General features: G+C 38.9%; 1 protein-coding gene across 5 annotated transcripts in view; it reads left to right on the top strand.

Annotated features, from left to right (window-relative positions):
• The window catches only part of DIP2C (disco interacting protein 2 homolog C), a 311,009-nt gene extending 299,341 nt beyond the window's left edge, over positions 1 to 11,668 (top strand). For all 5 annotated transcript variants that reach the window (XM_035316876.1, XM_035316875.1, XM_035316879.1 and 2 more), the window contains 5 exons: positions 1,866 to 1,923; positions 2,745 to 2,819; positions 3,983 to 4,157; positions 5,647 to 5,770; positions 8,101 to 11,668. In XM_035316876.1, the coding sequence (XP_035172767.1) occupies positions 1,866 to 1,923; positions 2,745 to 2,819; positions 3,983 to 4,157; positions 5,647 to 5,770; positions 8,101 to 8,353 (685 nt within the window). In that variant the 3' untranslated portion in view covers positions 8,354 to 11,668. The remainder of the gene's footprint in view (positions 1 to 1,865; positions 1,924 to 2,744; positions 2,820 to 3,982; positions 4,158 to 5,646; positions 5,771 to 8,100) is intronic.
• The last annotated feature ends 753 nt before the right edge of the window (positions 11,669 to 12,421 follow it).

Genomic DNA, 12,421 nt, shown 5'->3' with positions numbered 1-12,421 from the left:
CAGAGGGAATGGTCTCAAGCTGCACCAGGGGAGGTTCAGGTTGGAAATGAGGAGACATTTCTTCTCAGAAAGAGCAGTCAGTCATTGGGACGGGTTGCCCAGGGAGGTGGTGGAGTCACCGTCCCTGGGGGTGTCCCTGGGAGACTGGAAGGGGGTTTGTGTTCTGCGTGCACCTTCAGGAGGGCAGGTCAGGCTGCAGCTGCCTAACCATGCCTGCTCCAGGCAGCAGCCCTTGTAGGGCATTTTGCATCCATTTCATCTCAAAATTAGTTTAAAAAGTGTTCTGAAATTGCTGGGAACTTGGGTTGTATCTATTGCTTATAGTGCGAGAAACTGTTCACAGTGACGTGAGACTCTGGGCTGTGCCCTGCCCCATCCATCAAGGCTGAGACTCCCCAGCACTGCAGATAAAACACTCTTTACTATTCCTGCCTTGACCTTGACAATCCCAGCTTTTAGATAAGTTTTGGAGCAAAGAAGTAGTAAATAATAATAATAATAATAATAGTAATAATATTAAAATAAAAATCTTTCTCCATCTCCTTTATGTTTTTGGGCTGAAATTGCTAAAGCTTTGTTCTTCCCCATAGGGACCTTTAGCTGAGGTCTCTGTGTCTCATCCCTCCTTCCCCAAACTGAGTGCTGCAGTATTCCAGCTATAAAAAGATGGCAAAACAGTCCAAAAAGGATCTATCCTGACTGCTCCAAACTGACTACAGCTGTGTGATCACTTTAACTGGATCCAATTTTCCACACATCTACTCCTAGCTATGCCTTCCTGTGCCCTGTCTTGTATTGGCATTTCTTTTGTTTTGTTTTGTTTGTGAGTTTTTTTGTTTTGTTTTGTTTTGTTTTGATATCTCAGGCTTTTTTTTCTTCTTTACATTCAGACAGTTGAGGGGAGGAAAAGGGTAAGAACTGCTCATTTGATGGGAGCACAGATTCAGATCAGTTAAGCAGATTATGAAAATGTGCAGGAGTGGCAAGCTTAAGGTTTCAGAGGCTGTCAGAGCTTTCAGGTTACCTCCCTTAGGACAGGAATGTTACCAAAAACTTCTTTGCCATCTACTGGCTGAGCTGATCAGCCATTTTAGGACCTTACAGTCTCTTTCATTCTAACCTGCTGAGTATTGTTCTAATGTTAAATGAGGAATTTCCTTCCAGACCATCCTGCCAACCCAGGAGAGCTGCCGTTGCTGTTCCTTTAGTGGGAAAATGAGTTACCTATGAAAGGAAGAGAGCAGACCAGAGAGTCACACCCAGAAAGGGTCTGACCTCAACAGTAGTAACATTTTTCATTTGATAAATATATATATTTTTTTTGGTTAATAAAATGTTTATCAGACACAGCCCATTGAAAATAATTATAAGACTGCTAAGGCAGATTTCAGGCTGAGGCCTGGTTATGAGCTATTTAGAGATGACTTTGATTTTAACTATCAGCTACTCGTGGAATGTGGTTGCTCACTCAGCTCACATGCTTTTGTTTCTGTGCCCTGACATTTATGATGTTCTTGTGGGAAATTAATACTTCAGATCCCTTTTGTTGTGAATAATTTTCTGCTTGGAATTCCATTTGCAAAAGTCTATCAAAAATAAATAAAAGGCACCAATTACATTGGAAGAATTTAATATATAAGAAAAAGTTCATACACATCTTTTTTTCATTATTTTCCCAGCCATAAGTCTTTACTAAGATTAAATATTGGGCCTAGAGGATGTTCTAGAGGATATAAGTTTCATCTGTTCCAAAAATAGCATTAATCTCTGCAACCATCAACCCTTCTTTTTAGAAATAAATGTTAATGGAAAGCAAATAAATGCAGCCATGTATTATGCGTATTATTTTTACATGTGTTTTACAGAGTTCGTTTAGTAGAAAGAGGATCTCCGCATAGTTTGCCCCTGATGGAGTCAGGAAAAGTAAGTACTGAAAGGAGATTTAAACATCTCTTTCATGGTAAATATTTTCAATGAATTTCCATTTCTTTCAATTTTTTAAAATGAATGTAGTGTTCAGAAAAGCTTGTGTGCAGACCTTTCTTTGCTGCTGGAGTTCAGCCCAGTGGCAGTAACTGATTTATTATTGCTCTCCCAGACGCTGCATCTCACTCTAGAACCAGGCAACAAGTGCGCCACTAGTACAGGCAGTTTTATTGGTGCGGATCCATCTCCACTGAGAACCGGCCTGAAATTGCCAGCGTTTCACTTGTTTACTTGCAGATGGCTGCTGACCATCTGCAGAGGGACCTGGCGTGGCGGGCAGCATTGTTGTGGGGACAGGCTGTCCCTTTTCTATTTTAGGGTTTAACATCTGTCCACCTCTGTAGCCTGTTACATGAAGTCACTGGCAAGAGCCTTGTTCTTAAGAGATTACGTGGTGCCTCTAGGGCTTTTCATGTGAACAGAGCTTTTTTTTTTTTTATTGTGGTATGTACTGTCAGAAAGACTTGGGGCCATTTGGTAGGATTTTTGTGCTGTAGATGAAGATTTGATTTCTAACAAGTTTATAATGATGTAACAGCTTTTACAAAGATAAGAGGTTTTGTAGCCCTTCACAAATATCTCAAAATTTACTATATTGATTGGCTTTTTAATTTTTTTATTCTTTACGTCTACTTTAACTTTTTGATGATGTCTTCTAGTTTCTTATGAAGTGTATTTGTTTGTTTTTCGTGAGGAATACGTACCATATGTTTGCATAAGTATCTGATTTCTCGCTGTTTCATGCTTTCTTTCAATAGATCCTGCCAGGAGTACGTATCATTATTGCTAATCCAGAAACAAAGGGACCCTTAGGAGATTCTCATCTTGGTGAGGTGAGTCATGAAAACTTCACCTTTGCATACTCGCAACTAAATCGCAGGGATAAAGCTGTCATCATGTATGCTAGTGGTTTACTGTAATACATCTTATTAAATGCCAGGTTAAAAAATTGTGAGTGATGCAGGCCTTTATAGTATACGAAGAGCATAGCATGATATTCGTATCAGTATTAAAATTGTTAGCAACATACTTGATAAATACTAATAACAACTTGTCTATTAAAGAATTTGAAAAAAATCTGCTTTCTCTAACTACATTTTCTACTTCGTGCTTGACTAATTCCGATGAAAACTTACATGAAAAAATAAGTTTATTGATTAGCCTAATTTCAGCTAGATGGGTTTCTAGTGTTATTCTCTTTATAATCACTGTGCTTCAATGCACTGAAGTGCTCTCATTAGCTGAGTTGAGCAAGGCTATATGTTTTTCCAATTTATTTTATGTTTCTAGAAAGAAAAAAAAAACTTAAAATGATATTTTCAATGAGCAATTAAAGATCTAATTAACAAAATGAAGGATTTGCTTAGTCATAATTAAGATTACAATTTGATTTGTGAGATTCATTTGGAAGATTTCATTACTATGAATTTGGAATATTTCCATGATACCTTGAGTTCGACGAAGTGAATCCTTTTCCATACATAAAGGTGCCTGGCCTCTTCCTTTAAAATAATTGCAATCCTGTTTCTAACGTTGTAAACAATCTCACTGCACTGGTGCTGCTGGAGGTATTTGTGAAGGATGCCCTGCTGGAGCAAATTCACTGAACCAGGAGTGGGGAACTATGGAAAGAGCACTGTGTCCGTAGGAGTTTCTGAAAATTGCCATAGCCCAAGTAGAGCTCAGAGCTAGTACAGTCGGTTCAAGGGGGCTGTGCAGGTCTGGGGCCGGAGGGCTGCAAGGAGGGTGTCCCTGTAGCTGTGGCTGCTGCATTGCCCTCCAAGCAGCATGGCTCAGATCTACACTCCAACTTCAATGAGGTCAGGTTTGGGTCTTGACCATGCCTGCAAATGGGTCAGAAACAGTTAAAAGGCATTATCTGATGTTACGTGTATTATCTAGCTATGACTAAAAATATTTGCATCAAGAATTTTCAATAATGCTTTGTTCTGGAAAGCTACTTTAATTAATACCAGTATAATTGCTTTTAACTTAGATATGGGTTCACAGCACTCACAATGCCAGTGGGTATTTTACCATATACGGAGATGAATCTTTGCAATCAGATCACTTTAATTCAAGACTCAGCTTTGGAGACACACAGACTATTTGGGCTCGAACTGGTTATCTGGGGTTCCTGCGAAGAACAGAGCTTACAGATGCAAACGGAGGTAAGAGTCTTCTTATCTACTGAGGGTCTGTGCATGTAATATGGATTAGTTTCAGGCTGACGCTGTGTCTCTTGGCCTGCACTATCTGACGTGTTCTGTCTGCGAAGCCCTTAGAACTACAAAAAAAGACTTAGTTAAATAATCAGAAAATAAAGCAAATGACATTTTTTTCTTGCTGAAACAACTGCTTTTTCTTTTCCATACCTTGGATGCTATAAAGCCCCTCCATCAGTGACTATTTGGAGCTGTTAATGTGCCTAGTGCTTCAGAATGCCATCATTTGTTCTTGCAGTCACATCCACAGGGATATGTTTGTACAGAAACTGCCCATTTCTCAAATGTCTCTGTCTTTAAAACTGCCAGGGAAGGTTACTGAAATGCAGTGCAAGCAGTAGCCTGCAGGAGAAGCTATGGGGCATTTGGTTTTCTGTCAGGAATATACAGGATTTCAGTGCATCTCCTTCTGACATCCTTTATCTTGTGTGCACATGGAAGCAACCAAGCACCGCCACACACACAACAGGACAGAAATTGTCTACTTGGGAGAATGTTACTTTAGGATGGCTTTTTGCCAAGCACAGTTGTGTAGCCCTTTTGTGTTTCGTACTGATAGCCCACCCTTGGGAAAACGCAGGATTCTCTGACAATACAGCACCTAATGCAGGTAAATTGCTTAAATCTTCTCATGACATAGAGTTGCGAAATCTCCATTCTGCTCCCGCTTGTGGCTTCCTGTGCAGAAAGTTCTCTGCCCTGTACTACTGGTAGAAGTAATACGGCCATTACATTACCACTGTGCAACTGTCTGAGTTAGCATAAAAAGAATTAGTCATCTGCTTTTAAGTCTATTAGCAAATATTATTTCCTTTATGGATGACGTGCAAAAGTTTATTATCAACCTGATATCTTTTTAAACGTCTCATTTCAGCCTCATTTATTTCTTCAGTCAATAAAAATTCATACTACAAGAGAATTATTCTTCAGAGCTTGCCATCTGTCTTAATGAGCAATTTGCTATGTAGCACATAGCAAGTATTTCTGGCCTATTGATGCAAACCTTTGTAGCACACCTTAAGCAGCAGAACTGACCTTCTCAAAGCTACTGGAACAATATATTCCATACTTTTAGGGTCAAGTCCATGCTTTCTCTTTCAAAATAAAAGAGAAACAAGAAGTCTATTGTCTACTTCAGACTTTGCCTTAAAAAAGAATGTCTGTTCTGTGTCCACCTTCAAGGGAAAAGGAATTTGTCTCACTGTATTTGGGTAAAGACTTCACCTTTCTTTGTCAAATGGGAATAGTGTTTCTGCATTCCTTTTTTTCTGCTTTCTGGTGCATTTCAGCAATACAGATTGCTTATTAGTTTGGAAATTACTTAGAGGTTTCATAAATTTGAGGATAATTTATGTTATATTACTTGCTTATTAATGTGAACATTTTTTGTAATTTAGTGTTCTAGAGAACAGAATCATTACTATTTTTTTCACAGAACGCCATGATGCACTTTATGTTGTGGGTGCATTAGATGAAGCCATGGAGTTACGAGGGATGAGATATCATCCGATCGATATTGAGACCTCTGTAATTAGAGCACACAAGAGCATCACAGAATGGTAAGGATTATATAACACCGCGGTTCTTATATAAAGCTGAAATATCTATAATGTCTGGGGTTTTGCTTGGATATTGCAATTGATCCGGGAAATGGTCTGTCAGGATGGTCACAGGATTTATAACTCAGTGGTAAATGCATCTTTGGGATGAAACTTTTCATTAGAAAATTTAATCAGGAAGGACTGTTTTCTGTTATCATTCAGTATGTTTCCTTTTTGTGTGTTTTTAAGTATGAGTGAAAGGTTAAACTTTTAATTTGAGAGAACCAAGCAGCTTTCAGGTAGGTCAGTAGCTGTTTCTTGGAGTTTGAGATTTATATTGAGATTTATATTCTAACCAGGAAAAACAGACTCAAGCTTTAAGAGTGCTGTTATTTTTGTTGTACTTACAGTGGTCACCATTGAGTTGGAATCATGGCATTTGAAATTTTTAATTAATTTCATTAATGAGTTTCAAATTAAATTGAGACCCTCTTAGGAGTGCCAGTGATGCTAGGAATTACTAGGAGCTTCTTGAAGGTTTGGGGTATCAGTCTGCTGGACTCAGACAAACCAGCTTCTCCCAAGCTGTTTTAGCGGGCATTGCTTCTGAGACTTTCCGTGAGTAGTTTTCCCAAAGAACAAGCTAACAGTAGGTTTGAGGCATGGTTTCAACTCCTATCTAATATTTTAATAAAACCTCCCAGGCTTTTTTATTAAAATGTATTTAGTATTAACTTAGATTCTTGTGCAGCTTACCAGAACTTCTGTGAAAACAAGATTACAAAATAAAATTCATTTCATAGCAGTACTAAGTCCAAAGGAGCCTGCACAACCTTACTCTGAGTACACATTAGTTTTCCAGATCAATAAACACAAAAGCTCATAAGAATTATGTCAAACAATACTTCTGCAGAATCTGAAAATGAAATATGCTTTTTTAATAACAAGTACTTTTTCTCCTAAAGTTTGTTAAGCATCAACTTAGAACACATTTTCATGGCTAACTTTTTGGCAAAGGTGTGTTTCCAAAGTACACGGATATTCAGAATTTTAGTAGATCAAATGAGTGCACTTCCGTCTTAGTCCAGTGTTGACCTTAGTGTAAGCAGCTCTTTTTTGAAGTTAGCTTATACACATAATATGGTCCAACTTTCAGACACTTTTGCTCAAGATAGTTATGAAAAAATATCCCCTGATCTTACAAGGTAAACGAGGATGGAGTACAGAGGTTGATATAAGAGTTACACGTGTAGAATATTATTGTTTATGTTTCAGAATAAGGTAGAGCAAGAAATAACTATGGTCTATGTCTTAAACACGTGCAAAGAGGAATGAGACTGCTCTTTGTGGAGCCTCAGCCCTGCTGAGCTCCTGCAAGGCTTCAGAGGCTGTGGAGAAATGAGAGGAGTGGGGAGGGAGTGGAGAGAATACACCAGGCTTTGGTACCCTCTCAGCCTCCCTGTCTTTTGTCCTGGAAGGACAAAGGCTTGTCCTTAGCTAGAAAGATGCCTAGTAGCAGAAACCGGAACTTACCTGCTTTGGTTCAATGGTCTAGCCAGAATTTTGGGGTCACTCAAAGCCCGTTCAGGGGAGACACCAGTGATAATGGTGTTTCTTTGACCATCTCACCTGTTCCTAAGGAATGTAAAAAATCCTGTCCCTTTAAACCTGACAGAACTAAACCACAACCAAAATAAAGCAGATGGTTTCTGTGTAAACCAAGTGGTCCAGAAAAATCGGAGCTCTTTTGTACCGAGCTCTGACCTGCCTGGACCACGGCCAGCCTGCTGCAGGAGGCACGTAGCACACCGGCCCAGCCCCTGGGGAGCTCTGTGCAGCCTGCAGCGTGCCGTGCAAATGCTCTCGGAGCTCTGCACCCCTTTCCTAGGCAGAGTTTATCCAAAAGGTCTTCCAGGCTGGGCTGTGTGCCGTACGGTGCTTTATCACTGTCTTCTCTTCTGACCTCCTTTGCTCCTCTGGGCTGCTCTTCAGAAAAACCTAGAGGAAACACCTCCACCCACACGTCGCATGTCGGCATGAGCACGGCACTGCTGTGACAGCTCCCGGGCTTCAGAGGGAACTGCAGTACTTCTACTGCCTCCTTACACAACGGGCAAGGATTAGACTCGAGGTTCTGTCAAGCTCACATCTTAATACCGCAGTGATACTGAAGTGAGAGCTACTGGGGCTGGTTTTCTGCCCTGCAGACACGTTGCCTCCTGCCACTTGGGCCTTGTGGCTCAGCGTACAGAAGGAAGCAGCACAGCTGAAACAAGCAGTAAACAAGGTGGGATGAAATGGATTTAAAAAAAACCAAACAACTAATACTTCTTTTTCTTTGATTCTAGTGCGGTGTTTACCTGGACAAATTTATTGGTCGTTGTAGTTGAGCTGGATGGATCGGAGCAAGAAGCTTTGGACCTGGTTCCTTTGGTCACCAACGTGGTCCTGGAGGAACACTATCTGATTGTCGGGGTGGTGGTGGTTGTGGACATTGGTGTAATTCCTATCAACTCCCGTGGAGAGAAACAACGTATGCACCTACGAGATGGATTTTTGGCAGACCAGCTAGATCCCATCTATGTGGCCTACAACATGTAGTCTTGTACCTTAAAGCTTCCATGGACTTTACTATAGATGTATAAAATTTTTTGGTGTCCACTAAAAAAAAACGTGCAGATAATATGCTGACACTCATCAGAACGGAACTGTTTCTATTGGGAACTTTTCAAAGCAGTCACGATTGGCAGGAAATAAAATGTGAAATGTTTTCTTTTACCACTAAATTTTAGAAAAGAAGGACTATGGGGTAAGGCCCTTCAGTTTGTTGGAAAAGCCCATTTTAAACATTTTTTTTTTTTGCTTATTGGACAATACTGCTTTTTGAGTCAATGTGGCTTTGTATTTTACATTAAGTAAGCTGAAGTAGATTTTTTTTTTATTCTGCCCTCCAAATGGATTCTTTTAAAACAATTTACATACTAATACAAAGAATAGTTTTCTTCATTTGTTTTAATATGTCGTAAAAGGATGATGAACACAAATCTGTTAACTAACGTAAGCCATTTTAGGTCCCACATCTTAGGAAACTATGTAGTGGTACGAGGAGAATTCCCAAAGTAGCACCTTTAAATTAGAGACCTAGCAGCTTTCTGTCAGAGATGCTGTAAGCACAAAGGCCAAAGAGCCTTTGCTGTTAGCGTTAGAATGGAAGAAATTTATAAATAAGGTGTATTTCGGCAATGAACTTGCAAATATCTTTGTACTAAACTAAAAAGATAAAATAAGTTAACTACTTCTTCTGTAATTATGTACAAAAACGTTTAATTTATTTTGATCTCTTTAGAAGTATAAAAGAGAAGAAACATTCAAGAATATTAAACTCTTGAAATGTTTGCTAATATAAAAACAAAGTGTTGTATTATCTTGAGTGGATAGTATCACATCAAATATATATATATGAAATATAAATTCACTAATGACAAAAGATTTTAAAGTTTAAAATGCAGTACTTGTCACTTGCATGGTGTCTCCCACTGTAGATAATCAAATGTTACTCACAAATTTTTTGAAAAAAGCAATCCTGGATTGCTAAGTATCCCTGTCTAAAAGAATCCTCTAGATACCAGCAAGTGGAATTATTGCTGCCTTTAAGGCAGTGAATGAGTTTAAGACTAAAAATGCACTACAATAATTTTTTTTTTCTTTGCCATGGAGGCAACAATAAATATTCGTGCTGGCATGTGCATACACTTGTTAGACTTAGAAAAGGCAGGTTGAGGAATAGCACTGTTGTCTAGCTGCAAAACTTTGTTGCACAATTTTTTCATTGTTTTAGTTGGTGTTTTTATTGCTATAAGGAAAACTTTTGGGGTTATTTGCACAGAGTTATCAATTTGCCTCTCAGCTAGGACACATAGCTCGGTGGCCAAGGCATCCAGTTTACATTTACAGAAAACGATTGTTTCGATGGTCTTTAATTTAATTCCTTAACGGAGAGGAGCGTACAGTCACTACAACCAATTCAGCACAAATCGTGCATCTGCTAACTAGTCCCTAAGCCAATTAAAACATCAGAGGAACTGAACTGCCTGTTTTAAGATCCAGAGTCCCAGGGTCTCCAACCTGAGGCCGTCAGTGGGAGAAGAGTAGGAAAACATGCATCACAGCTGCCTTCATTTTACTACCTTTGGATAAAGGAGAGGTTTGATTTCCCACTTCTGCTGTCTTCCCTGCACCCCACACCCCTTTTTTAAAAACTTTCCCCTTTCTTCATGTAGTTGTAACTGAATTGACCCGTTTGTGGTCGAGAGTGGGATTTACCAGCTGCAGTCCAAGAATGCTTTTCTTATTGTCCAAAATTACATTCATGTGCTGGCTCTCATTACCAGATATGCATGACTAAGATTGTTGCAGGGCAAACGTAATCATGTTTATATCATGTACAAGGGACATATTTTGTCTGCCTTTGCAGAATGCTGTACAAGAGGTGGACCCCTGCTAACGACAGTAATTTTGTTTGGCTTCTGAGTCTCAATGCTGGTTGTTTAAAATCTTTTTAAAAGGTGGGGACATTTTAGTCTGCATGTACAGTACAGAGCATCTCACCATGTCAGACTTGTTTTATTTCAAATCTTTTCAGACTTCACTGTCCTGTGAATATCCCTATTCATGCTCTGAAGACCAATCCTAGATTTTGTCAACTTCATTTTCTGCTCCCTTTAAAAAGAATAAAATCTGTTTTTAATGGCAAGTCGCTGTAAGGTTTCAGACAAGATGTTGATTGATTACAAACATAATTGCAGTGTGTGAACTAACTTGTGAAGTCCTGCTATCGCTGATCTCAGTACTGCAAAACAAATTTAGCTGTCATTTAAAGCATCACTTTAACCTTCACGAAGTCAACTTTGCATTTGTAGAGAAAAAAAAAGAACTGCAATGCAGTTGTGAAGCGCAGTTAATAACAGCTCTCTTCTGCAACCTGTCATCCGTGGTTGTTAAATTCTGAGTTAAGAGAAACGATAAACTGAGTTTCTGGTTTTGTTGTACAAGCAAAAGGAAGGAAACATTTAAGCACCATCAGACTGAGCAATAAAGAAGGATTGTTCTGTATTAGAAATTGTACTGTAGATAAACCATTCATGAGAATGTATAAAATGTTTGTCTTGTGACCTTGTGCTTTTGAAGTCAGACAAAACCATGTAATCAACTCGATGCACATGCACAAAACAGAGGGTACACAATGAACATTTAAACACAAAACTAATCAAACAGGAGCAGATTCCTCATGGTGCTTGTTTATTATATATATTTAATCCTGCTTGACACTTTACCCAAGGGAAGACTGTCCCTTTTATCAGTTGAATGTTAGCAGCGTTATTTCATAGAGTGTGGTGACTGGTTAGAGAAATTCATGTAACTCAGCCAATCACAGTTTCAAACAAAAATTTTTATGTGCAAAGGACAGCAACCTTCTTGTATGTTAAACCACCAGTACGCTTTGTACATCTGTGATAACGCCTGTTTTATATTCAAATGAACAAATAAAAGCTTTTATTTTTGTTGCTCTGAAAATATCAGTTTCTTAATTAGTCATCTAAAATTGAGCTTCCTAGAGCTGCCTAAGCTCAGTGGAGGAACATTGAGAGCTATACTGTAATTTTATTTTGTTTACCTCTCTTGTTGCATAATTTATTAGTACAAATCATGATACTTTTAACAATGTTTAAATACTGGTGTGGGCATTTATTGCTGAAAGACTTTCATATGGCAACAAATGTTTTTGTGAAATGTTTTTTTAATTCTTTTTAATATATTCAAATATACTGTTCACATTTTTGCTGAAAGTGTAAAGATTATTGTAAGCTTGGTAACATTTTGTGAGAAGCAATAACAAGCATTAGTACTGTAAAACTCCTCAAATTTGTCACATCACTTTTGTTGCAAGGTCTTGCTACTGGCACGTTTCTAATCAGTGGTTGAAGTTACTGATCCAGGTGCTACATCTCTGCTGCTGGAGCTTTCTGCCAGTGGAAATGCATGGGGAACTGGTTTGTCACACGTGGGCTTGAACCTCTCTATCAGTTCAGAAGCTTTGGCTGGCCAGACAAAAACACTAGGAAATGTGATCCACTTATTTCCATTGGCCCTTTCCAAAACCAACCAAACAATGATTTCAGGGCTTCTCTGGTTTGCAGCCAGTAGCAGCAGCGTCCACAGAGACCAGCTTTGGACCTAGCCCTGATTTTCAACATGTGATTTCAAGGAGCGAGGTTCAGAGTCCCTCTTTCTTGGGTAGCCCATCTGAAAAGCCGAGGGTATAAAATCCAAGCTCCAGTGGTCAAATTTCAGGCAGCAAGTCAAGGGAGGGAGGGTAGGATGGATGGACGGCAAGTACTTAGTTCCTGATTCAATTTTATAAAGTGTTTTATTACAAAAAAAAACAAGGGCTTGATGTTTTTATGATGATGGTGATTAGGATTTTTAAAAGGTCAAAATGCTCTGAGTACACATCTTAGAAGTCATTTTGGCTAATGATGCCATAATGCTTGAGAAATGGTGGGGAATCTCAACAGAAAAAAATGTAGTAAGGTTCTGTGAATCATTTCCTACACGGTAAGAACTGTACAATTTATTCATTATTAAGTTGATACTAATAAGGCAAAAAAA

The sequence above is a fragment of the Oxyura jamaicensis genome, chromosome 2 (genome assembly GCF_011077185.1).
Source record: "Oxyura jamaicensis isolate SHBP4307 breed ruddy duck chromosome 2, BPBGC_Ojam_1.0, whole genome shotgun sequence".
In the NCBI taxonomy this organism is placed as follows: Eukaryota; Metazoa; Chordata; class Aves; order Anseriformes; family Anatidae; genus Oxyura; species Oxyura jamaicensis.
The sequence above is the reverse complement of the archived record's forward strand: the minus strand, read 5'-3'. Positions and strand labels throughout refer to the sequence as shown.